Source organism: Diabrotica virgifera, chromosome 3, assembly GCF_917563875.1.
Source record: "Diabrotica virgifera virgifera chromosome 3, PGI_DIABVI_V3a".
NCBI classification, from domain to species: Eukaryota; Metazoa; Arthropoda; class Insecta; order Coleoptera; family Chrysomelidae; genus Diabrotica; species Diabrotica virgifera.
Genome location: NC_065445.1, coordinates 272,256,567 through 272,281,915, shown reverse-complemented (window position 1 = coordinate 272,281,915; position 25,349 = coordinate 272,256,567). Strand labels below are relative to the sequence as shown.

The window sequence follows — 25,349 nt, the reverse complement described above, 5'->3', positions numbered from 1 at the left end:
GACCCCGCCTACAAAATTATGTGTCAAAAACCATGCAATATTCGTCAATTATGCGCCAAAAAATCGAATTTGTGACGAGTATGTGTCGAATAACGTCGGATATGCGTCAAAAGCCATTGAATATTCGCCGTTAATTAACGTTTTGACGCATCATCGACCCTTTTGACACATAACCAATTAGCCCAATAAATGACCGTTTTGGAGTGTAATTTCCAGGGGCAACTCCGAATTGCATGAAAATTTGGATTTAGGTTCTACTTACCCTCCACTTCAAAGTTGAATTTGTGCCGTTGGTTGCTTTTACTTCGGGGGTGACATTTACCCCTTCTCGGGGGTGAAAAACGCGTGTTTAAAATAAGGCCGGAAATGGATAAATTGACTTATTTTAAGCACCTTTTGTTCTATAAAGTTTTTTACGTAAGTCAATACTTTTCGAGTTATTCGCGATTTAAAATGTTGATTTTTCGCCAAAAAAACTACGTTTTCAGACCCTTTTTCCCAAATAACTCAAAAAGTAAACATTTTCTCGAAAACGATATTTTTAGCAAAAGTGTAGCCTATAAAAAAACGAAAAAAATGGTGTACTAGTAAAGTCTACAAATTGAGTACAAGCAAAGTTGTAGCTCATGAAAAATACGTTCTTATTCGTCTAATTCCAAATCGAATAATTCAAAGCCAAATCACCGAAGAAAGAAGCGTTTTTCGGGAAAACCTTATTAACATTTTTAAAGTATAGAAAAAAAGCTTATTATTTCTTTTTTACAAAAGTTTACAGCATCAAAAATAAACGAGTTACACTGAAAAAAAAGTGGGCCCCTTTTATTTAGTAAAAAAATCGTGAAAACCTCCTTCTACTTAGCACCCTAAATGAAATTAATCGTTTGGCTTTACCATCTATTTTAACTGTATGTGTATTGTTTATATGATCTGTAAGTTTGATTGGTTTGAAGTGCTTATTTTTGAAAGCATTTGGTTTTATAGTAAAAAAAAATTTTCTATAAATTTTTTAAAAATTTCATTTTTTCAAAATAACTTAAAAAGTATTAGTGATAAGAAAAATCTTAGAGTAAAAAAATGTAGGTTTTGCTATTATAAATATGCTAGTTTCATTTTGTTTCTCCGTAAGACAAAAATTGGTTAAGATATGGCTGTACAAAATTTGCATACACTCGTGATTAGTGACCCATTCAAGCTTTCTCAATTATAACCCTTTCAAAAGTAAACACTTTAAACCGGTGAGACTGACAGATCATATAAAAAATAGATAGGTAAGTAAATTGTTTGTAAAGCGGTAGCGAATAATTTCATTTGGGGAGCTAAACACGGCGAGACTTTCATGATTTTTTACAAAAAAAAGAGGGCCAACTTTATTTTGAGCGTAACCCGCTTATTTTTAATGCTAAAACTTTTGTTAACAATTCAAACAAAGCTTTTTATAAACACTTTAAAAAAAGTTTAAATGGGTTTTTCCCGAAAAGTGCTTAATTTTTCGGTGATTTCACCTTGAAATATTCGATTTGGAATTAGACGAATAAGAACGTATTTTTCATGAGCTACAACTTTGTTTTTATTTGATTTATAGACTTAACTGATACACCATTTTTTTGGGTTTTTTATAAGCTACACTTTGCTAAGGATATTTTTTTTCGATAAAATATTTACTTTTTGAGTTATTTGCGAAAAGCCGTCTGAAAACGTAGTTTTTTTTGTCGAAAATTCAACATTTTCAATGGTAAATAACTCGAAAAGTATTGACTTACGTAAAAAACTCTATAGAACAAAAGTTGCTTAGAGTCAGTCAGTTTATCAATTTTCGGTCTTATCTTGAACGTATGTTTTTTCACCCCCGAGAAGGGGTGACTGTCACCCCCCAAGTAAAAGCAACCAACGGCACAATTTCAACTTTGAAGTGGAGGGTAAGTAGAACCTAAATCCAAATTTTCATGCAATTCGGAGTTGCCCCTGAAAATTACACGGTATCACCGAATTTCCCGTTCATTTACTGGGCTAAATACTTTTTACGTGTGTTTGATACCTTTGGCGCATATTCTACGTTTTTAACGCAAAATCGACGCATTCGACGGTTTTGAAGCATTATTAACACTTTTTGGCGCATATTCGATAGTTTTCACGCATAATCGACGTATTTCAACATTTTTGACGCATAATCTACTACTTTTGACACGATATCGACGTTTTTGACGCATAATTAACACTTATTAACAAACATTCGATAGTTTTCGTGCATAATCGTCGCATATTCAACGTTTTTTAAAGTATATTTTATATTTTTGAATCAAAATCAACACGTTCGACGTTTTTGACGCATAATAAACACTTTTTGACGTATTTTTCGCGCATAATAGACGCATATTCAACATTGCTGTCGCATATAAGTTTTTGAAGCATAATAAACACTTTTTGTGATATTCAATATTTCTTTACGCCTAGTCTACGTTTTTGACGCAAACTCAACATATTCGACAGTGGCATAATTAACATTTGACGCATGTTCGATAGTTTTCGCGCATAATCGCGAATATTCAACATTTCCACGTTTTTTAAAGCATATTCTACATTCTTGAAGCAAAATCAACACATTCGATGGTTTTTACGCATAATAAACATTTTCGACATATATTCAACAGTTTTCGCGCATAATCGACGCATATTCAACGTTTTTAAGCATATTCTACATTTTTGAATCAAAATCAACACGTTCGACCTTTTTGACGCTTAATAAACACGCTTATATTTACAACCATTGTTTGGTTCTGGGGCTATTTAGCAAGTATTCGAATTCACTGATGATGGACTGATAGGTCCGAAAACGTTCTGAATTGGACATATTTTATTCAATCCATTGATATTTTTAAAATTTTTAGTAAATATGCTTAATAAACACTTTTCGACGTAGTTTTCTGACAGTTTTCACGCATAATCGCGAATATTTAACATTCTTTATGCGTTTTCACGTTTTTTAAAGCATATTCTACATTTTTGAAGCAAAATCAACACATTTGTCGGTTTTTCCGCATAATAAACACTTTTCGGCGTATATTCGATAGTTCTCGCGCATAGTAGACGCACATTCTACGTTTTTTGACGCAAAATACATTATTTGGCGCATATTTAATAGTTTTCGCGCATAATAGACGCATATTTAATATTTTTTTACGCCTAGTCTACGTTTTGGCGCAAAATCAACACATTCGACAGTGTTGACGCATAATCCTTTGGCGCATGTTCGGTAGTTTTCGCGCATAATCGACGACTATTCAACATTTTTATACATTTTCAACGCTTTTGGCGCATAATGGACCGAGCGGAGTAAAAGTATCTAAAGTGTTATATTCTTAGTCGTGTCAGGTAAGCAACATTTCTTTGGTCATTCATCGCCACTTTTTGCGACATGCGATACGTCTCTGGAGCTATATTTACAAACTAGTTAAGGTAAAAAATATAGAATGCAGAATTGACCCACTGCTGTCAAAAACTGCGCAAATAATAACCAGGAAAAAAAGGCAGAGAAGAGATAGAAGTAAATGTGATAAGAACATAATAAAGGGGCACTTACGTTATTTTTAATATACCCCCGGACGTCCTCTGGAAAAGCTAACCACCGTTGTTGGTAGGTGGTCTTTATGTTGGAGTCTTTAGAGGTGAGTTGATTTTTTAACTGCAAACCTGCGGCCATTCGGGCCACAGGGCTATTTCCGCCATGTCTTAATATATCTGATAGAGTTTTGATAAATTCTAGTAGGTTAGTCACTGCAGCTTGTTCGAGAAACGATGACGCTTGTTCCAATTCATTTTTATCTGAAAAAGAGTCAAATTAATATAGAAATTAAGTAAACCAAGATCCCTATCTTGTTCGGTTTTTTGTTTAGTATATTTGTAAAATGCTTACCGTGTGATACGTATTTAAGAAAACTGAAAAATTGTGTTTTATCTTGCAGGGGGGAATTGCCAATCGTCAAGGAAGACTGACAAATAAAAACTACAGTAGCTCAGTTCAAGAATGACTTTTTTTAATAAAATGGAAAGGCTTTTGCTGTTTAAAGCTGGGATCCAATAGAACATAACGTGGCACGCCTTGGAAAATATGTCATAGAAAAAGATAAAAACTACAAACGGAAATCAACGTAACGTGAAATAGCGTTATTTCCCTCTGAATTTGTGATTTATGGCCGGCCTAGATCGGCGCGAAGTGTTCCATCTGTTGTAGGTAAATGAGCAAGGTTCAAAGAAAATCAGAAGCAGAATTCATCTGATATTTTATATTCATTTGTTTATTGTTTATTTTATTGAGTTGTTATTTACCTCCAAGTTTTCTGCGGTATTTGCAATGACCATGTACTGCGTTTTATCATAATTCATTTCCAAACCCCAGCTTTCAAATTATTCTTACAGTTTTTTTATCGTGTAGATATCTTTGTCTTTTGCTAAAATTATTTGATCGTCGGCAAACAAAAGGCTGGGAATATAGTTGCCGCCAATTTTTATCTCCATCTTTCCACATTTCTTATTCTAGTTTTTAGTGTTTCTTCCATATAAAGTTTATATACGGTTAGTAACAGGCAGCATCCTTGTCGAAGTCGTAGCAGTAAAATGATTTTACGGCATTTATGTAGTTGTTTACTCCGTGATTTTCCATTGTTTTTAACCCTTTCGCTGCGGATGACGTCGAAAGACGTCATTAAATTTTTAAGTTACAGGCTGATGACGTCTTTTAATGCCATCGGTATGGGCAAATACTTTAATTTATCGTCAGCCTCCAGTGAGGCAGTGAATGAAGTCTTTTGAGTCATCCGCAGTGAAAGGGTTAACAGGTTGTTGACTGGGACAATAGAGCTTTCGGAGAACAGCTTTGAATGTTGTTTTTTCTACGAGCTGTTTAATAAAAAATATATTATTTATTACATGAGCATCCGAGACGAAAACCACTCTGTTTTTCTCCATCCATTATCCTTTATTTAATGATTTTCTCATACAACCTACCACAGAAGGTGTTACGCATATTCCCCTAAAATTATTGGGATCTTTTTGAAGTTATACTTCTTTACGTGCGATATGAGGGTGAATTTTTATATGTTAAAACCTACGATCCCGGCGCATGCGCATTATAACTTTGTTCTGATTGGATGTTCAAATGACATGTCAAAAATTATCCAATATGGCAACTGTAGCGCAGCTGTGGTGTGGACGGTTGACGGTTTGGTTATGTATGGTTGTTGCGTTTTAAAATTTGTGGGAAGAGAAACAACAAAGGTTAATAGTTATACTGCCTTTTTAAATAGTTTTCATATTATATTTTTGAAGTTATACTTCAAAATGTTTTAATTTATGTATGTATTAGTCCAGAAAAGGTGTGGAAAGAATATATTAGTGTTTTTAAATATAGTTTTCTACAAACGTCTTAAAAATGCAATTTTTAGGACTCCATAGGAGCGTTAAAAATGCTACTTTAAGGCACTAGTGCTTTAAAAATTTTAAGGCACTGCAGTTAAAAGTGAATTGTCAAATTGTGAAACGTCAAAATATTTATATTTCATTTATTAACATTAATATTAATAATACAACTTGCGCAATTTGAAAAAGGTGGTTTAAAAGGTTTTTAATTATAATTTTGTGTCTTTGGATTTGTCTTCCTTGGGCGTAAAATAATAAAACATCTATTTTTATATTTCACTTGTCACCATGATGTATAATTATGTATATCTGAAAGGTAAGTAGCATGCGGCTTGATGGCCTTGTTGGTAGAGCATTGGATCAGAGATCAAAAAATCGCGAGATTGCGGGTACAAATCCCGGACGATTCATATTTTTTTCTTTTTTTTTTTAATATTTGGCATTGTTAAGTTTTGGTTCATTTTTGGTAATTATTGTTAATTTTTTGTATTGTAACTGTTAAGTAGGTATATTTATTTCGTTGAAATTATATTATAATAGAAGTATAACTTTTTAGATGCGTACAAAGTACACACACATTCTTTTTGAGGGTAAAATTGTACATGAACCACGCGCCTGCGCACACTGACAGTATGTAGTTCATTGCTAATCTTTCAAGATAGGTATGTATGTATCTGTAACCGTGCAAATAAGGCATTAAAAGAATATATTAGTGGTTTTAGGAAATGTATTATTTATTATAATTCTTGTGTTTTTGGATTTGTGTTTCCCTGTAGTAAAATAATAAAATATGTAGGCATAACATTTTTACAGTTTGTCGCCGTGTTGTGTAATTATATCCGAGACTTACGTGTCAATTCAAGTGGCTCGATGGCGTAGTTGGCAGAGCGGTGGGACAGAGAACGGAAGCACACGGAAGGTCGCGGGTTCTAATCCTGGACGATTCATACTTTTTGAAGTTATACTTCTTTACCGGCGATAGAGGGTAAATTTTTATATGGGAAAACCTAGCGACCGGGCGCATGCGCATTATAACTTTGTTCTGATTGGATGTTCAAATGACATGTCAAAAATTATTCAATATGGCGGCTGTGGCACATCTGTAGTTAGATTATTTATGGTTGTTGCGTTTTAAAATTTGTGTGAAAAGAAACAACAAACAAAAGTTAGTTAATAGTTATACTGCCTTTTTAAATAGTTTTCATATACCTATATTTTGGGACTTTTGGACTATTTTGGACAAGGAAAACTCATTCTAATTTGGTAAGTAGTTTTTATTATAATCATATTGTAATTATACATTTGGATTAGGTTGAAATACATACATTTATTTTCTCAAGAATGCGGATTTTAGAGAGAAATCCCAAATTAGGTTCGATTTTTATTTTTAAATTATGATTTTTTGGCGTAGATTTATTTATCTAGTAGGTATGTAATGCTTTGATTTACATACTTAATTTGATTACCAACAAAAGTTCTACCAATCTTCATCTAATATATTGTTTTCTTACTGTTTTGTTATATTTTTATATTTTCTTCCACAAAATTTAAACTACATAATTTAATTTTCAAAACAACTGTCAAACAGTAAAACGTTCAGTTACCGTATTTTTCCACATGATAAATAATGTGGGATTGGACGAGTAAGTCTACGCTTCGATTACGAGTTAAAGCGGCACGAAATTCAAGGGTTCAATTCCCGATGCAAGTTTTACTTTTTTATTTTTTTATGCATGTTATGATTGTAAGTATATTTGTTAGATAATTTTTTTTTTCAGAAAATGCGTATTTAAAATTTTTGCCAACAATTATTATCGTTCAGAAATCATTTTTTCTTTGTGGCATTTTTCAATGTGTTTGTGTGCGTTTTATTCTTATTTTTTTAAATTTTTGGTATTGTCTTAAAAATCACATAATATGTAGTAGAAGTATAACTTCTTACGTGCGTACAAAGTACACACACACATTCTTTTTTTTTATTTTTCGTTATTTTAATAAAAAATTTTTGAAAGTGGTAGATAAGAAAGTTAGTTTAATATTTAAATAAAATACAAATAACCTGTTAAGTATATTTACTTCGTTTAAATTACCTATATAATAGAAGAATATCTTCTTACGTGCGTACAAAGTACACACACATTCTTTTTTTGTTTCCCTTTTTATGCATAGAGCTTAAATAGACCATTTTCCACTCCATCGGTATTTTTCCATCAAATCAGCATTTGTTAAATATTTGTTTTAATCCTTGTATTAAGGCTAAAGGGGTGTGTTTTAACAGTTCTGCGGGTGTCTCCAGGTGTCTGTTATTTTTCATATAATATTTAGCGCACTTCTTACTTCGTTTTCTTATTTGCAACTAGTGTTTATCTATCTCTTATTTTGTAAGTTGAGGGAGTATATAGATAGTTTTTTTCTCGTAAATACTTTACTTATTCGTCCATTTGTATTGGTTTTATCTTTACCAAACCAATAGAATTTGTAACGCTCAAATTAAATACTTTAAAGAAGGCTCTTAAAAATACCTTGGACGGATCATATTCACAATACAACCTTCAATATAAGATAGTACGATAAGAAGAAAAGAAACAATGACGTTCAAGGAATTTTATTAGTTCATATAATCAATTGATAAAATTCGGCATTCCATGTGACTTTAGTAATATCTTTTCTCTAATATCTGATTTTAAATTATTTGTTCATTTTACTGAAGTATCTTAAATTATGCAATCATTTAAGTTCTGCAATGTTTCCAATCCTAGTGTTTTATTGCAATTTTTAAGTGTTTTTGTAGTGCTCTGTACATACCTGTACATTATTTTATTTATAAAAAATTGTAACACACGTAAAACACTTCAAATATTTAGCAATATACATCACACAATCTTACTCCGTAACAACTTTTTGAATTAAGTCATTCATTTCTTTTTGGATCTTTAAGTTTCATATACATTATTGATTTTATACATTTAATCAACCAAATAAACACTTTTTAACTGAGTCTGAAAGAAAACAATGATAAATCGGGTCTATAATTAGTTTGGCACCTCTAAAACCAATTATAAAACATGGGGATAACCTTCTCGACATTGAATAAATTTATCAGTAAAATTGTGGTGATAAAAAACGTGTGTAATACAGTCGGTAAGGAATACAGTACGGGTCAACAACTTCTCCTACACTTCTTATTAAGTGATTAATGTAATACATATACATACTATATTTTGAACTGATTCAAAAGCTTAATTTTCATCAATTCATCTAAAAGTCCTCTGTTATTTGAAATCGTCTTCACGATTTGTGTGCAATGTTCAATATATTAACAGGGTTTCATGACATCTCGTAACGCGACAGTTCGTAACCGGACAACTGGTAACGGACTCGTAACTATACAAATTCGTAACGGACAATTCGTAACTTCCAAATTGAATTATTCTGTTTATTTTTGTTAACGTGGAAACTAAATGTTATTACAATTATAAATGAAATTATGTTTATCGATTTAATGAATCATTATCAGGATAAACATTTTTAAGGCATTTCATATTTCGTGTTTCAGCATATAATAAAAGTATTTAAACCAAGTATTAAAGTATTAAAAGCCATCCCTCGTATCAACTATAACCGTTTATTAAATACCCCAACGCTATTAGGACCGTGCAAGTTCGGAAAAGCGACACCTATTTCTAGGCTCTGAACTTTTATTCGCACTTTTAATTATATTGGCCAATCATATGGTCCTGGTTACTGGATAATTGTCAAGGCCATAGCCAAAAAAAATAATAAGAAGAAAAAATAAGATTTAGGTTGTGTTATTCAAACGTAAACAATTGTATGTAGTAAATAAAATTAGTTATTAAAATGCAGTATTGCAAGCAAAATACAATTAATTAAATTTACCTTTATATAATAATTGCATATCATATCAATATTGTGAAGCAATATATAATTTTTCTTCTTAAATGACAATAGGTATGAAATGTACGTCAATTTGACAATTTCAGTTGACAATATGAATTATTTAAGAAAGTTGCAATATTTCTCCGCTATTCGCGCACGATCGTTTCGCGTATCCTTTCCAAGCACTTGCACATCGCGAATAACCAATCGCAAGGTTTATTATAATAACAGGTAATTATAATATTTCCTTTGCAAACTGCTAGAAAATTGGGAATGTCTAAAGACGGTTATTGGCTTAAATATTTCACTAATTACTTCATTATTCGTTTCATAAGAGGGATAAACTTTTAAAAATATCGTTAAAAGTTTGCATGTATTTAAATATTTGTTTGTAGTCCGTTCTTTAACGGTAAAATATTGCAAAACTTCTAAATTTTAAAGAACCGCTTGGATTGACATGAAATTTGGCATACACATAGCTAACAAGTCAAAGAAAAAAAGTGATATTGTGCCGATATGTGCTTTTGCCTTGGGGGTGGTTTTCAACCCCTCTTGGGGGTGAAAAAATATTCGTCCAAAGTAAGTCGGGAAATGGATAAACTGGCTAATTTTAAGTAACTTTTATTCTATAGTCTTTTCACTAAGTCGATACTTTTCGAGTTATTTGGCAGTGAATATGTTCATTTTTTCAACAAAATAACCACGCTTTTAGACGGTTTTAAGTATTTTGTCGAAAAAACATTGTTAGCAAAAATATAGCCTGTAAAAAATTTAAAAAAATGGTGTATATATCATGTCTCTATACCTAGTAGAAGCAGAGTTATAGCTAATGAAAAATAGGTTCATATTCGTCAAATTCCAAATGGAATATTTTAACGTGAAATAACCAAAAATGAAGCACATTTCGGGGAAAACTAATTACAACTTATTTAAAGTGTTTAAAAAAAAGCTTCATTTTTGTTTTATAAAAAAAATTTCTAGCATCAAAAGTAAACAAGTTACGCTCAAAATAAAGTTAGTCCCTTTTTGTTTTGGTAAAAAAAATCGAGAAAATCACCCCCTAATTAGTATCTTAAATGAACTTAATCGTTACGACTTCACAAGTATCTTGACTCGTGTATGTATTGCTTATATGATCTGTAAGTTTCATCGGTTCAAAGTCCTTATTATTGAAAGGGCTGTAGTTAAAAGGGGTTGAACGAGTCACTGATCACGAATGTATGCAAATTTAGAAACACCAAATCTTAATCAATTTTTGTCTAACAGAAAAACAAAAATAATACATGATATTCAAAAAAGCAATGCTGACTTTTTTTGTTTTTCGAGATTTTTGGTATCTCTAACAATTTTTAAGTTATTTTGAAAAAAAGCATATTTTTCAAAATTAAAATTTTTAAAAATTTTACTTTGAAACAAATTTTTTTCAAAAATAAGCACTTTGAATCGATGAAACTTACAGATCATATAAACACAACATAACTAAAATAATTTGTGGAGCGGTAACGATTAATTTCATTTAAGTTGCTAATTAGGGGGTGGTCTTCCCGATTTTTTTTTGCCAAAACAAAAGGGACCAACTTTATTTTGAGCGTCACTAGCTTAAATTTAATGCTAGAAACTTTTTGTAAAAACAGAAATAAAGCTTTTTTGAAATACTTTAAAAAAGTTATAATGGGTTTTCTCCAAAAAGTGCTTAATTTTTTGAATATTTCACGTCGAAATATTTTATTTGAAATTTGGTGAATATGAATCTATTTTTCATTGGTTATAACTCTGGTTCTACGCCGTCTAAAAATGTGGTTATTTTGTTGAAAAATGAACATATTCACTCGCAAATAACTCGAAAAGTGTTGACTTGGCGAAAAAGCTCTATAGAACAAAAGTTACTTAAAATTAGTCAATTTACTCATTTCCGGACTTATTTTGGACATATATTTTTTACCCATAAGAGGGGGTGAAAGTCACCCCCCAGGGCAAAAGCACACATCGGCACAATATCACTTTTTTTCTTTGACATGTAAGATATAAGTATGTCAAATTTCATGTCAATCCAAGCGGTTCTTTAAAATTTAGAGCAAAAACCGTGAAAGAATGTGTTTAAAGTGTTTAAAAGATTGTGTTTAAAGACTTTTAATATATTCTGAAACACGAAACATAAAAACTGTGTTAAACATGTTTATCCCAGTACTGATTCGTTAAATTAACAAACATAATTTTAATTATAACTGTAATAACAGTTAGTTTCCACGTTAGCAAAAATAAACAGAATAATTAAATTTGGACATTACGAATTTGTATAGTTACAAACTGTCGCCGTTACGAAGTGTCGCCGTTACGAACTGTCGCTGTTACGAATTGTCCGTTACCAGTTGTCCGGTTACGAACTGTGTATAGGGCTGGTATAGTGAGTAACTTTAGCGATTTAAAATGACTCCTGCATAGTGATGTGAGTTGTAAAATTACATAACTTACGTTACATAAATTACACGTAACTTACGGTAATATTACATGATACCCGTAACTTAATGTAATTTATGTAATTTTTGGAATTTACGTAATTTATGAAATTTAACGTAACTTATGATAAATTTACATAAATTACCGTAATTTATGTAATTACTGGTAAAATTACATATATTATGGCAACTTATGCGCGCGCAATTGTCGTAAGTGCGGTGCGCCGGTGCCGGCGCGCGCGAACCAGTGGGTGCTATTACGCTCGTCGCTCGTTAGTCGTTCCTTAGTCTGAGTCAGGCAGGTTATGTTTACATTTCTGTTATTGTATGTGTAATGTGTATGTATAAGTTAGTTTTCGACTGTTCTTTCTCTATTCATTCACGCAGCGTTGGTTACTTTACATTTATTTATAAGGAAGCACAGAAACTATAAGGTAAGAAATATATTATTTCTACAAACAGCAAAACACGTGCCGGTGATGTCCATAGCAACCTTAGATTGGGAAACACAGGGGCGGGCCTATCGCATATCGACTGTACGTTAAATCTAACGCGCGTCATTTTATATGTGGCTACAGTACTTAATTCTGAATTCGGTTTACCAAGTTTTATTCGATTTTTTAGATTAGTTTACTGTACAATAACTATAAGAATGATAGGAGCAACGGGGTACTTGTGCATGTAGCATGTGTAATTGAATTACACTGACATAACTTACTAAATAAAAAATTTTGATAACGTTGAGGGCAAAATAATGTAGTTGTCCGATCCAGTATTCTGCTTATTCGAATTTCATTAAATTGTTACACAGATTCAATTTTAATCTTTCTTCTATTTAAGGATGCCTAACAATTTTTTATGCCCTCGTGCCCATCAAATACTTTGAAAAATAATGTTTTTTCCCTTCTTAATGTTTAAGTCTACCTGAATATTTTTTTTAGGTCATAAAACATGGTGAAACGTAAGACAGATATCTGGCTTTATTTTGAAGTGTTACCTGCGGGTTCTTCTAATCAAAAGACCATAAATGTGAGGTGTAAATTTTGCAAGAGTGTACATGCAAAAAATGCTACAAGAATGAAATCTCATCTTCAACAATGCACTTATGTGCCGCATATGATAAAACTTAAATTCAATATTTTAACTCCAAAGTCAAAGGGGAATCACTCTAAATTTCCATTTGAAACATCCATGAAAAAGATCACATCGGCAAAATTGGATAACGATAACACTGATGCTGCTTGTACATCATCAACGGTTTCCACAGCATCAACATCTGCTTCTGATAACATTCATGTGGAAACACCTGTTTGCACAAAAATCAACAGAATACAATCATTTTGTGATCGAATGACACACGAACAAAATAACGAATTGAATATTTTGCTTGCTAGAGCTATTTACACCAGTTCAGCACCACATTCAATTACCGAGAATGAAGATTGGAAATTGTTTTTTAAAAAAATTAGACCTTCATACACCTTACCATCGAGATATATGTTATCAAATCGTCTCCTGACCGAAGAGTACGAGCGAGTTGAAGTTCAAGTTAATGATAAAATTAAGCAAGCTGACAATTTATCATTGCAATGCGATGGTTGGTCCAACTTGCGAAATGAAAGTGTAATTAATTTCATTGTTACAACACCCGAACCGTTATTTGTCAAATCAGTACTAACAAAAGCAGAGAAGCATACCGCAGAATATATAACAAAATTAATGGTTGAAGTTCTGGAGGAGTATGGACCTAAAAAATTTTTCGCTATTGTGACTGATAACGCAAAGAATATGAGGAAGGCTGTGAGACAATGTGAAGAGATGTATCCCCATCTTGTATCATACGGCTGTTTAGCGCACACATTACATTTATTGTGCAGCGATATTTTGAAATTATCTTCAATAGAGACACATTTGTCACATATTATACATATCGTTAAAACTATTAACCAGTGTCAAGTACTGAGAGCTCAATTCACAGAAATAAGAAATGAGATGAAGTGTGGAGTGTCTCTTAGCCTACCTGTAAAAACAAGATGGGGTTCACATGTAAAATGTCTTCAAGATCTGACTAAATGCAAGTCCGTCCTACAACGTCTAGCAATATCTCCAGATAAAACAATTCAAGATAGAATACGCAGCGCAAAAGCAAATTTACTTGATGAAGGATTCTGGATAAATTCTAGCGCTCTTGTTGAATTGCTTAAGCCAATTACTGAAGCAATAACACGTCTTGAAGGAGATTCTTCGTCAATTCATTTGGTTTGTGAAACTTTCGCGAAAATCGGTAGTAACATATCTACTCATTTAGAATGCGTGAAACTAACGGATTGCGAAAAAACAGAAGCGATGGATAAATTTATATCAAGGAAGGAATACGCCCTTCAACCGATCCATTTTGCCGCAGACTTACTAAACCCTCGGTCTGTTGGTGCAAATTTATCATCAGCCGAAAGGATTGAAGCGATGAAATACATTACTACTATGTCAACCACGACCACGATAGAGATTGGTGATGAAGGAGTGTCAAAGATTACTGAGGATTTAGGAAACTATTTAGCTAAAACAGACTTTTTTGGCGAAACATTTTTATGGAACATACTCGATAATGTCTCTTTGGTTACATGGTGGAAAGGATTTTGTGGACATTCATGCCTCTCCAAAGTTGCAGTCAGGATATTGACAATGCCGTGCACTTCTGCGGCAACAGAGAGAAGCTTTAGCTCCCAGAGCAGCATTCATACGAAGAGAAGAAATCGCCTAACAACTCAAAGGGCAGCAAATTTAAATTATATACAATATAATTCAAAATTGCTGAAACGTTCACGACAACATCACATACAAAGTCAATATCCTATAGAAGAGACTGTACAGAACAACGTTTCGATAGAAGGTAGAAACTTACAGAAGGAGATAGAAGTAATTGAAAACCATATTTCCGAAGAGGAAGAATTAGACGAGGTAATTTTAAATTTAGGCATTTTTTAGATATGTGATATGTGCATGTGATATATGCAGTTTGCTTCTTTTCCGATTTTCCAATGCATTCCACCGTTTTCGAATAAAAAATTATAAATCTTATGTTTTCAGACAATATCATCATGGCATTCAAATACAACAGGAAATGGAAATTCCGACGATGATTTTAATTTTGCTGACTTTGCAATGACCGATGATGAAATTGATCAAAGAATGGAAACTAGGGAACAGAGACCAGCACGCATTTTGAGACAAAGCAAAGTGAACATTTTAGAAAACGTCTTAATGAAATCGGTAAATTAGTGTAAACACATACATATTTATTGTTTATATTCCAAAATTATCAATTTCAGGGTAAAGGCACAGAACAACCCCAAAAAAAAACGGAAGTCGAGAAGGATACTTCAGATGCCGAAAACAAGGTAGTTAGATCTGTATATATTATATTATAGTGATGTAACGAATGTCATTTTTTGAACATTCGCGAATACGAATGCGAATGCGAATATCTGCTACCAACATTCGCGAATGCGGATGCGAATGCGAATATTCAGTTTCTTTAAATTTTGTTTGTATTTTTGTAATGTTTTCTAAAGTTCTAATGAGAAGATAATTGATATTTAGTTTAAATCAATCTGAATCTTAAGCTTTATTACATACATAATAACAAATAATAAAATACCGTGAAGGCTTGATAATGTGATTATACGAGGTTAAGTTACCTTTTCTTAATAAAAAAAGATAAGATGTGAATAGATTTTGATTTTATTAACCTAATATTATCCAAAAATTATATTTTTTTCTGATGTTCATATTCGCAAAACATTCGCACAAATCTCGCGAATACGAATGCGAATGCGAACATGCAAAAATATGCGAATATTCGCGAATGCGAATGCGAATACGAATATTCGTTACATCACTATTATATTATAAACCCATTATTTTTACTCTCTATGTTTACACTTTCCTATTTAATTTCAGGATGCAGTTCTGGATTTGCCGGAGATAAAAAAAATTACACAAGGCTCATTGGAAGAGCAAACAATTGAAACTTCGACGTTTTATAACAAGAAGGTCTCCAGTTGTCTGCGAAAAAGGAAGTTGTGATTTATAAAAGCCGCTTAAAACAAAACTAAAGAACCTATGTTTTCATTTCTTTATTATTTGTATGTATTTCTTATCCACTTTTCTTTATTTCATAAGTATGTAGTTACTTTGTGTTTATTATATTCAATATGAATGCAAACAATTGATTTTTTAATACAATGAACATAAATTACATAAGTTACATAAATTACATCTGGTTTGTAATTTTTGGGTAATTTTACACGTGTAACTTACAATTTCTGAAATTACACGTAATTTCACATCGCTACTCCTGCATGATTCAGAGCATTATAATTGCTTCATGACACGTACTGCTTTTTTTTGTATTTTAAACTACTACCTCCCCATACTATGATGTTATATCGAGCTCTCGAATAAAAATTAGAAAAATAAAAAGACTTAACTACATTTTTTACAATAATTCTCAAACCATAGCAAGCTCTGCTTAGTTCTTTGCAAAGATTCTCGATATGATATTTGAAATCTAAGTTTTGGTCAATCCAAACCCCTAAGCATTTGGCATACTCAGAAAATGGCATCAGATGTTCATTTAGGTTAATATTGTCAGGTGTGTCTGGACCTCGGTTTGTTTTAAAGAATACAGCTTTAGTTTTTTCAGGATTTAAAACTAGTCTTGAATTCAAGAACCAGTTTTCTACTTCTGACATCAAAGAGTTATCTGTCAGAACTAGTTCAGGTAAATTTCGGGCAGAAACCAACAGTGTACTGTCATCTGCATAATTAATAATTAATTCCTTAGTTTTAGCAACTGGTGCCAAATCATTTAAGTAGATAATAAATATTAGCGGTCCCAGAACACTTCCCTGTGGAACACTCCTGGACACTGCCAGAGGCTCTGACCGCACATATTGCATTGTTTTGTCCTTAATTTTTAGTGCATGTGCACGTCCAGTAATGTAGCTCTTTAACCAATTTAATTCCACACCTCTAACCCCGTAGTGTTCAAGCTTCACAAATAAAACATCAAAATCAATGCAGTCAAAGACCCTGCTTAAATCCAGAAAAATCCCACATGAGACATTCCCAGCATCCAAACAATTATATATCTCATTAGTTAATTCAAATAGAGCATTCTCGATGCACCTACCTTTAAAGAAACCGTGCTGGCTATGGCTGAATAATTCTTCATTGAGGAAAAATTGAAACAGCTGATCATGAACAACCAACTCAGAAAATTTTGAAAATGAGCAAGTAGACTAATTGGTCTATAATTATCAAAAGAATCGATATCACCCTTTTTTGAGCAGGGTTTAATAATCGCAAATTTCAGATTTTCAGTTTGTTGAAAGCATTTCTTGGCTGTCCTATTCTGGCTTTAATCTCTTCTGTGTATTCATTAATTTCATTAATTATTGTACCCAGATATTTATATTTTTCAACTTTTTTAATTTGTTCTCCATGAATTGTTATGTTTTCTTGGCGCTGTTGGACTTTTATTACCTACCATAAATTATGTTTTTTGTGTTTAGGGACAGTCCGTTTTCTTCATTGATTGTACTACTCTGTCAACCATTTGTTATAAATATTCAAGACATTTTAAGTATGCGCATTGTTATATCGGGATTCAAAGTTCTATTGCAAAAAAATTGTTCCATTATTATTTGGCTTCTTGGTAAAGATTAGAAACGGTTTTATCTAAGTTCATATTTTTAAGCCATTTAACGACAATTAAAAATACCTATCATAACTTTTGATTTATCATAGGACTGTGTAGAAACATTGTGACGATATGTTTTATAAAAATTATCAAGTGGAAATAAAAACTATCAAGTGCAAATATTATCAATAAATTAATACTCAGACATTGACAATCTTTGAGGATTTAGAACTGAAGTGGTTGTTGTGGATTTGTGTAATATTAATTTCTTAATTAACTATTTTTAATGGGAAATAAGCCACAATTTTACTAAAAAATGATTTTATTAACGTTTCGACGTCCAATATTTTTTGTACTTTGACAACGGCATCCGATTTGGACGTCGAAACGTTAATAAAATATTTTTTTTTAGTAAAAGTGTTGCCTATTTCCCATTAAAAATAGTTAATTACAAAAATGCCACAAGAAAATAGCTTCAGAACAATATTATTTTCTTGGCAATATTAACTTTGTATCTGACTTTTTCTGTAACTAACTGTCTTTTTCAATGCATATTCGTATTTCTTTCATTTACGGCCCAAAAAATACAAAGTAAAAATAAACAAAGAAACCAAAAAATGTATTGACGAAAAGAAAATTCTATATATTATAAAAGTATGAATACTCAATCCTTAAAAGACCTACAGAAACACAAAGAGAAAACAAGTAAAATTATGAAGGCAGGTAAACAGAGAGAAGTGTACTTTTGAAGTGTGTAAAATAAAATTTATATATTATTTATTTTACGATACGCACGAAAAATTTACCAATGCGGACGCGCCATAAGAAACAAAAAATTAGGAGCACAAGAAGGAATCGTTAATGAACTAGTTACGTAAGTACGGAATAGAGAAACTTCACAATACAGAATCGTACACCAAATTAAGATAAAATTAATTAGTTATAAGTAGGTACTCTTGAGTACGGCGTTTGTTTTCAACGATTAGTTGACAGCTCTCCTTTATTAGTGCCTTAGTTTCGTTGTTTATTTTGTCTTCTTTAGTTCTTGTTTTGTTTGTGGCTCGGTTTCGAGGCTTTTATTTATATTTTTGTTAACGTCGTCAATTTGGTCCTGATTATGTAAAGGATCTCGAGTGAACTTACTAGCTAAGATCTTTCGGAATTGTTCTCCATTTGTTCCTTGTTTAAATCCATGTATCTGCGTTGTTTTTTTGAGGATTCTTTCCCCCCCTTCTTTCGTGTTAATATTTATTTTCGCCCTAACTATACGAGACGGTCACTACCAGTTGTGTTGTTTATTGCTGTGCTGTGACGTCTCCAAATAATGTTCTTTTGTTGTTTAGAGAAAATAGTCTATTTCATTTTTGGTAGTTCCGTTAGGTGCGGTCCATTTCCACATTCTGTTAAGTTTCTTTTTGTAAAAATAAAAGGTTGTTAAAAGGCAACGTAGAACATGAAAACAAAGATAATATGTTGCACATATTCCTTTTATGAAATGCTTTATTTTATCCAGTGGCGTAGCTGAAGATTGCGGGCCCCCCGCGACAATTTTTATGGGCCCCCGTATTATAAAATAACGACAACTAATAACAGTATAATTACTAAAATTGGTGCAAATAACAATATTCGGCCTTTCTTTAATAAGTCCTCATTAGTTAGTGTTAATAGATTTTTTGGGAATAGACATGAAAACTTATTATGTCATGTATCTTAATCCGACAAACCTATTAGTAAGTTGTTGCAATATTACATCTAAAATTACATTGAAAACATTAACTACAAAACTTTTTTTGTTAAAAGTTATTTTTTCGTCGCATCTGAGCCCATCGTAAAATTTTTTTATACGTTTTATCCGTTTATTTTTAAATTCCGGTATAATACCCCACTTTTCTGCTATTCCTGGTGCGTTTGCTAAAGTTTCGGAAAACGAATTTCTCATTTCTAGAAGATTATCACGAGATTTTTCAAAAAGTTGAAGGGCGACCGTTAACTCTGCCGTTTCAGATTGCAAAAGTGTTGATGTTAGATTAATAAAGTTAAGTATTTTAGACTGAATAGTAATGTTAACGACAAATTAACATTAACTTATAATTTTTCATCGTTTTTTAGATAGCAATGAAATTTTCTGTAAAGATTGCATTACTTGTCGGAAAGCTCGACGCAAAGCCATAACAGCATCATGTCTGGATGACCACCGGGTTTCACATAACCTTTTAAATGTTGACAAACGCGATGAATCCAAAGTCATAATAGTACATAATACATCCTATCTTTTAATACTTGCACTAAAAAAACATATATTTTTTAATTATATCCTAAAGAAACCAACTCCTGTACACCAACAACGGCATCATTCAACACTAGCTTCAGGCTATGGGATGCACAGTGAACATAGGAAGCTGTTTTTTCAATATCAGTTAATACGCCTTTGTATGCCTGAATTATACACCACTCATAACGCTTGCCCCATCATACCCCTTTCCTCTGCAGTTACCCGCTTCATTATTTCCTTCGAAATTCCCTATTTTGATGCTTATTATGAAAATATGTTTTGGTCCCCAATTTAAAGAAAGTAGAAGTATTAAGCCTGAAGGCTTTAAGGGGCCCCTCCTAACGTCGGGGCCCGCAGGGCCTATCGTAGCTGGGGCCCTGCGGGCCTTTCAGCTACGCCACTGATTTTATCTATTATGACCTTTTCTGTAAATACAATCCAGTATGAAGTTATAGTATAAGTTATACTCTAAACATTCCAAAAATCCGGCACCCTCTGGTTTTTAATAGCACAAATGAGATTATACTGTACGAAAGAACCGCGAAAAGTACGATTATTATTGTTAAACGAAATTGCGAACTCAATAAAAGCACAATTAACGTTGATAAAGTTGAACGTCCTGATTTGCATCGATTCGTTACTCTGTGGTTTATATCATTTTGTCGTACCATATCTCGTGATTAATGTAAAATACAGGTTTTTTGTGGGTCTAAATTTAAATTGATTCTTATTAATGATGTTTTCTAAACATGAAACATTCGCATGATAATCAAGAAGTGATTATTTGCAAAAATAACTTCTTACAATTTCGTTGCGTTTACATTTAAATTTATATTTACAATTTTGAACAAAAATAAACAAATTCATCTTGTATTATAGACGTTATTAGGATGACCTTTGACCGAATATTTTGAAACGTTCATTTATGAGTCAACATTAATACAGGCCTTTGTAGACATAGCGATATGACATATTTAATCGAAGATGAAAGTTAAAAATAATTATTGCTCTAGTGTTGGCATAATTGGTCAAAATAAAATGCTTTAGGAAATCATACAAAAAATACTTTTTGTCTAAATCTCATTTTATCGTAATTTTATTGATCATCCATCAGGTATTTTGAAATAAATCAGTCTCTTTATTCCTTGTTCGCCTGTAAATACTACAGTTAGTCCAGGCGGGATGTGTCCAAAAGCAGACTTCCATAATAGACCAGTAAGGATCTGCGAAAAAACGTCTATTTTTGGATGTGAGAGGTGGCATTCGGATTTTTGCAGATAAAGTTAGGTGACACCTTCAGTAATAATAATTGACTTATGCTCTTTCTCAAATATGCCCGGAACATTAATAAAAAAATTAAAATATTTAAAAATTTCGAAAAACATCGATTTTTTTCTGTTTTCTTTGCTTATAACTTTAAAACGATTCGCTTTGGAACAAAGTCGTAGAGAAATAAAATAAAGATAATTGAATTTTGTATGATATACGACTGGTAAAAAATGTCTTAAGGTATTACCTGTTCTGCAATATAGCAATAAATACAAAATAAGGGGGCAAAATAAGTCTGTTGTTATTCAATATTTTTTAACCACTTTGGTGGCACTTAGAACCTTTGAATTCTCTTAGGAAATTCTTTGTAATAGACTTAAATCGTCTACTAAATTTCATTAACATCGACCTAATAAATTTTGCATAATAAATTTGCAATCTAAATGTTTTTAAAAAATTTAAATTTTTATAAAATAGGTGCTATTAAGATAAGGTGCATATAAAGAGGTGCTCTACCTATCTAATACACTTTACAGCAGATGTTCTCAAAGTGGGTGACGCGGCACCCTGGGGTGCCTCAAGCATTTGCCAAGGGTGACGTGGAACATTTAAGAAAAGTCGAACAACCGGCCGCTGCGCCACTGTCCAATCGAAACATGTTTTTTGTACTATTTTTGTACTTATGTATTCTCATTGATTTTGCTGCCTGTGAAGAGCCGTCCGCTTCAAGCACGCCTATTAAAGCTCACCGCTGAAGATATGGGTATGGATCACTTCAATCTTTTGCTACACGCAGAGGTCCGGTGGCTATCGTGGGGAACAATTTTAGTTAGACTATTTGAACTAAAAGATCCACTGATTATCCCATTCACAGAGGAGTATTTCATCCAAGAATTAAAAGATGTCAATTGGCTGATAAAATTGGGATACCTTTCAGACATCCTCGAACTAATAAATAAAACCACCACTTCCCTTCAATGCAAAGGAGGAGCACAATTAGATACCATCAAAGCCTTGCGTAAAAAAGTTACATTTTTCAAAGCATGTGTTGAAAAGAGGAAGCTCACAAATTTCTCTCAATTGCAGGAATTTGCTATAACAAATGAAATCAATCATCAAACGAAATTCTTGAAATTGTTATTGCTCATTTGCAAGGTTTGGAAGAAAGTATTGTAAACTATTTTCCTGACATTGACTCAGATGACTTATATAGCTGAATGATGCACCTGTTTTCGTGCGACCCAAAAAATAAACCTGTTGGAATAACAAATGAAGTTTTTCAAAATCTACTTGAGATCAGCGATAACAGTTTAAAACTCAAATACCGTGAATGAAGCAAAGAAGAATTCTGGATGCAGGTATATTCAGAAAATAATGTTGTTGGCAAGGTTGCAGTGAAAAACTTACGTGTTTCACATCGACTTATCTCTGTGAGCCTTCTTTCTCCTCAAATGCTTACATTAAAAACAAATACAGAAGCAAACTTCAAGCATCAAGTGATTTGAGGGTCAAACTTACAAATATTCCCATAATTATAAAGGATATAATGAAACCATCATCGAAACAGTTTCATTCATCACATTAAGTAAGGATATTTGAATATCAAATGTACTGTATTTTATTAATCTGAAATAAAGTTTATATTGAAATCAAATGAGCCTCAGAATTATATTTTTTTCATTTTTTGTCGTTTCCCAAAACGTTTCAAGGGTTGATGTGCCTCGAAATATTTTTAGCCCTACAAGGGTGCCCCGACTAAAAAAGTTTGAGAACCGCTGCTTTACAGAATTAAAATCGGATTATTAAAGGGGCCTCAGCAATGTTTTTTTATAAACAATTTTTTGGCTTATAAACAAATAGCTTTGTTTAATAATAAAAAAATTAATTTTTAGCAATGCAAATAATTAAAACCGGTATAATTTGACTTAAACTTTCAAATGCTGCCAGCAGAATTGCTATTTTATTTTTTAATCAAACGTTATTCGCGTTCAAAAATTGCAATTCCTCGATTTTTTGAATGTTCCACCGCGTTTATCTCGAAAACTATGCATCCTACGAAAAAACTTGTAAGAACATTTTTTGCTTAGAATTACCCAATAAATACAAAAAAAAATGTTTTATTTTGCGAAAAATCGATGTTATGTAATTCCTCAAGTTCTTTGTTTATAACAATCTTATCGACATCCGGATCAACTGTTACCCAAAAAATTCGTGTTATACGGGTCAAAATACATAAAAAAACTTGGGTAAGTCCATCTAAATAAAGAATCTCCCTCCTGAACACAGCACTAATTTGTTTATAAGCCAAAAAATTGTTTATAACTTTAAAACATTGCTAAGACTGTTTAAATAATCCGATTTCAATTCTGTAAAGTGCATTAGATAGGTGGAGTACTTCTTTATATGTAAAAAAATTGACAAATCTTTGTATGTTCTAGTTTTTGTTGTGCAAGATTTTAAAAAAATTAAATTTTAAAACTTAAATTAAAGTTTAGATTGCAAAATTATTATGCAAAATCTATTAAGTCAATTTTAATGAAATTTGGTGTACGATTTTAGCACATTACAAAAATTTTCTAAGAGAATTGGGAAGGTTCCAAGTGTAACCTAAGTGATGGAAAATCATTGAATAAAGGCAGGCTTGTTTTGCCCCCTTATTTTATATTTATTGCTATTTTGAAGCAAGGGTGATAAATTAAGACATTTTTAACCAATCGCATCTGATAGAAAATTTAATTATCTTTGTTTAATTCCTATACGACTTTGTTCTAAAATGAATAGTTTTTAAGCTATAAGCAAAAAAAGTAGAAAAAAAAACGAATTTTTTGAAATTTTTAAATATTTTACTTTTTTTATTAATGTTCCGGGAATATTTGAGAAGGAGCATAATTCAATTATTATTAACGAAGTTATCACCTAACTTTATCCGCAAAAATCTGAATGCCACCTCTCACATCCACCTAAAAACAGATCCTTACTGGTCTATAATAGGAGCTAACTTTTTTGCTGGGGTCACTTCAGGATGCTCCTTGTATCAATAATCATGATATGAGCAAGTCGCAAATCTTGTGCTTAATTTTTTATTTACCAAAATCTGAAAAAATCGAAAATTGTTGCTCTTTACGCCCATATTTTTGCCTACAACTAGAGTAGGGATGTAAGAAGACAATATTCTCGTTCTAGAGAATATTCTTGACCACAAAATTCTCGATTTACAAGAACCGAAATAAAAATGAAAACTAGGTATTGATCAAATTATTATGACTTAAAAAATATGTAGGTGTATTGTTTTTGCCAATTCACCTAGCACGTATATTTTCGTGACCAGACACCTCGTAACGCGACAGTTCGTAACCGGACAGTTGGTAACGGACAATTCGTAACTATACAAATTCGTAACTATACAAATTCGTAAGGGACAATTCGTAACGTGCAAATTGAATTATTGTTTATTTTTGTTAACGTGGAAACTATGAGCCATTCCACGAACATACGCCTGTTTTGGATTACTTCGACAACGAATGTTTTACTGTGCAACATAAGAAGTACGAAAGTGAATGGCGCTAATAATTATTCCAATAAACAACAATGTAATTTGCAATTTACTTTCGTTCTTCTTATTTTGCACAGTAAAATATTCGTTGTCGAAGTAATCCAAAACAGGCGTATGTTCGTGGAATAGGGTATAGCTGTTAATACAGTTATAATTGAAATTATGTTTATCAATTTAACGAATCAGTGCGGGGATAAACATGTTTAACACATTTTATACTTCGTGTTTCAGTGTATATTAAAAGTCTTTAAACACAAACAAATATTTAAATACATACAAACTTTTAACAATATTCTTAAAAGTTTATTCCTCTTATTGTTCCTTAAATTTGCATATGCATAGACAAAGGTATAATGAAGTACTTAATTCCTGAAATCTTTAATCTGACAACCGTCTTTAGACATTCCAAACTTTTTAAATAAACATTTTGTAAAGAAAAGATTATAATTACCTGTTATTATAATAAACCTTGTGATTGGTAATAGTTTTGCATTCAATCAACGGTTATAGTTGATAAGAGGGATGGCTTGTAATACTTTAATACTTGGTTTAAATACTTTTATTATATTCTGAAACACGAAATATGAAATGCCTTAAATATGTTTATCCTGATACTGATTCGTTAAATTGATAAACATAATTCCATTTATAACTGTAATAACAGTTAGTTTCCACGTTAACAACAATAAACATATTAATTCAATTTGGACGTTACGAATTGTCCGTTACGAATTTGTATAGTTACAAACTGTCACGTTACGAGATGTCATGGAACCATATTTTTTG

General features: G+C 32.0%; 1 protein-coding gene across 3 annotated transcripts in view; it reads right to left on the bottom strand.

Annotated features, from left to right (window-relative positions):
• The window catches only part of LOC114325561 (importin subunit beta-1), a 62,853-nt gene that overhangs the window by 25,569 nt on the left and 11,935 nt on the right, over positions 1-25,349 (bottom strand). For all 3 annotated transcript variants that reach the window (XM_028273641.2, XM_028273642.2, XM_028273640.2), the window contains exon 2: positions 3,578-3,819. In XM_028273641.2, the coding sequence (XP_028129442.1) occupies positions 3,578-3,819 (242 nt within the window). The remainder of the gene's footprint in view (positions 1-3,577; positions 3,820-25,349) is intronic.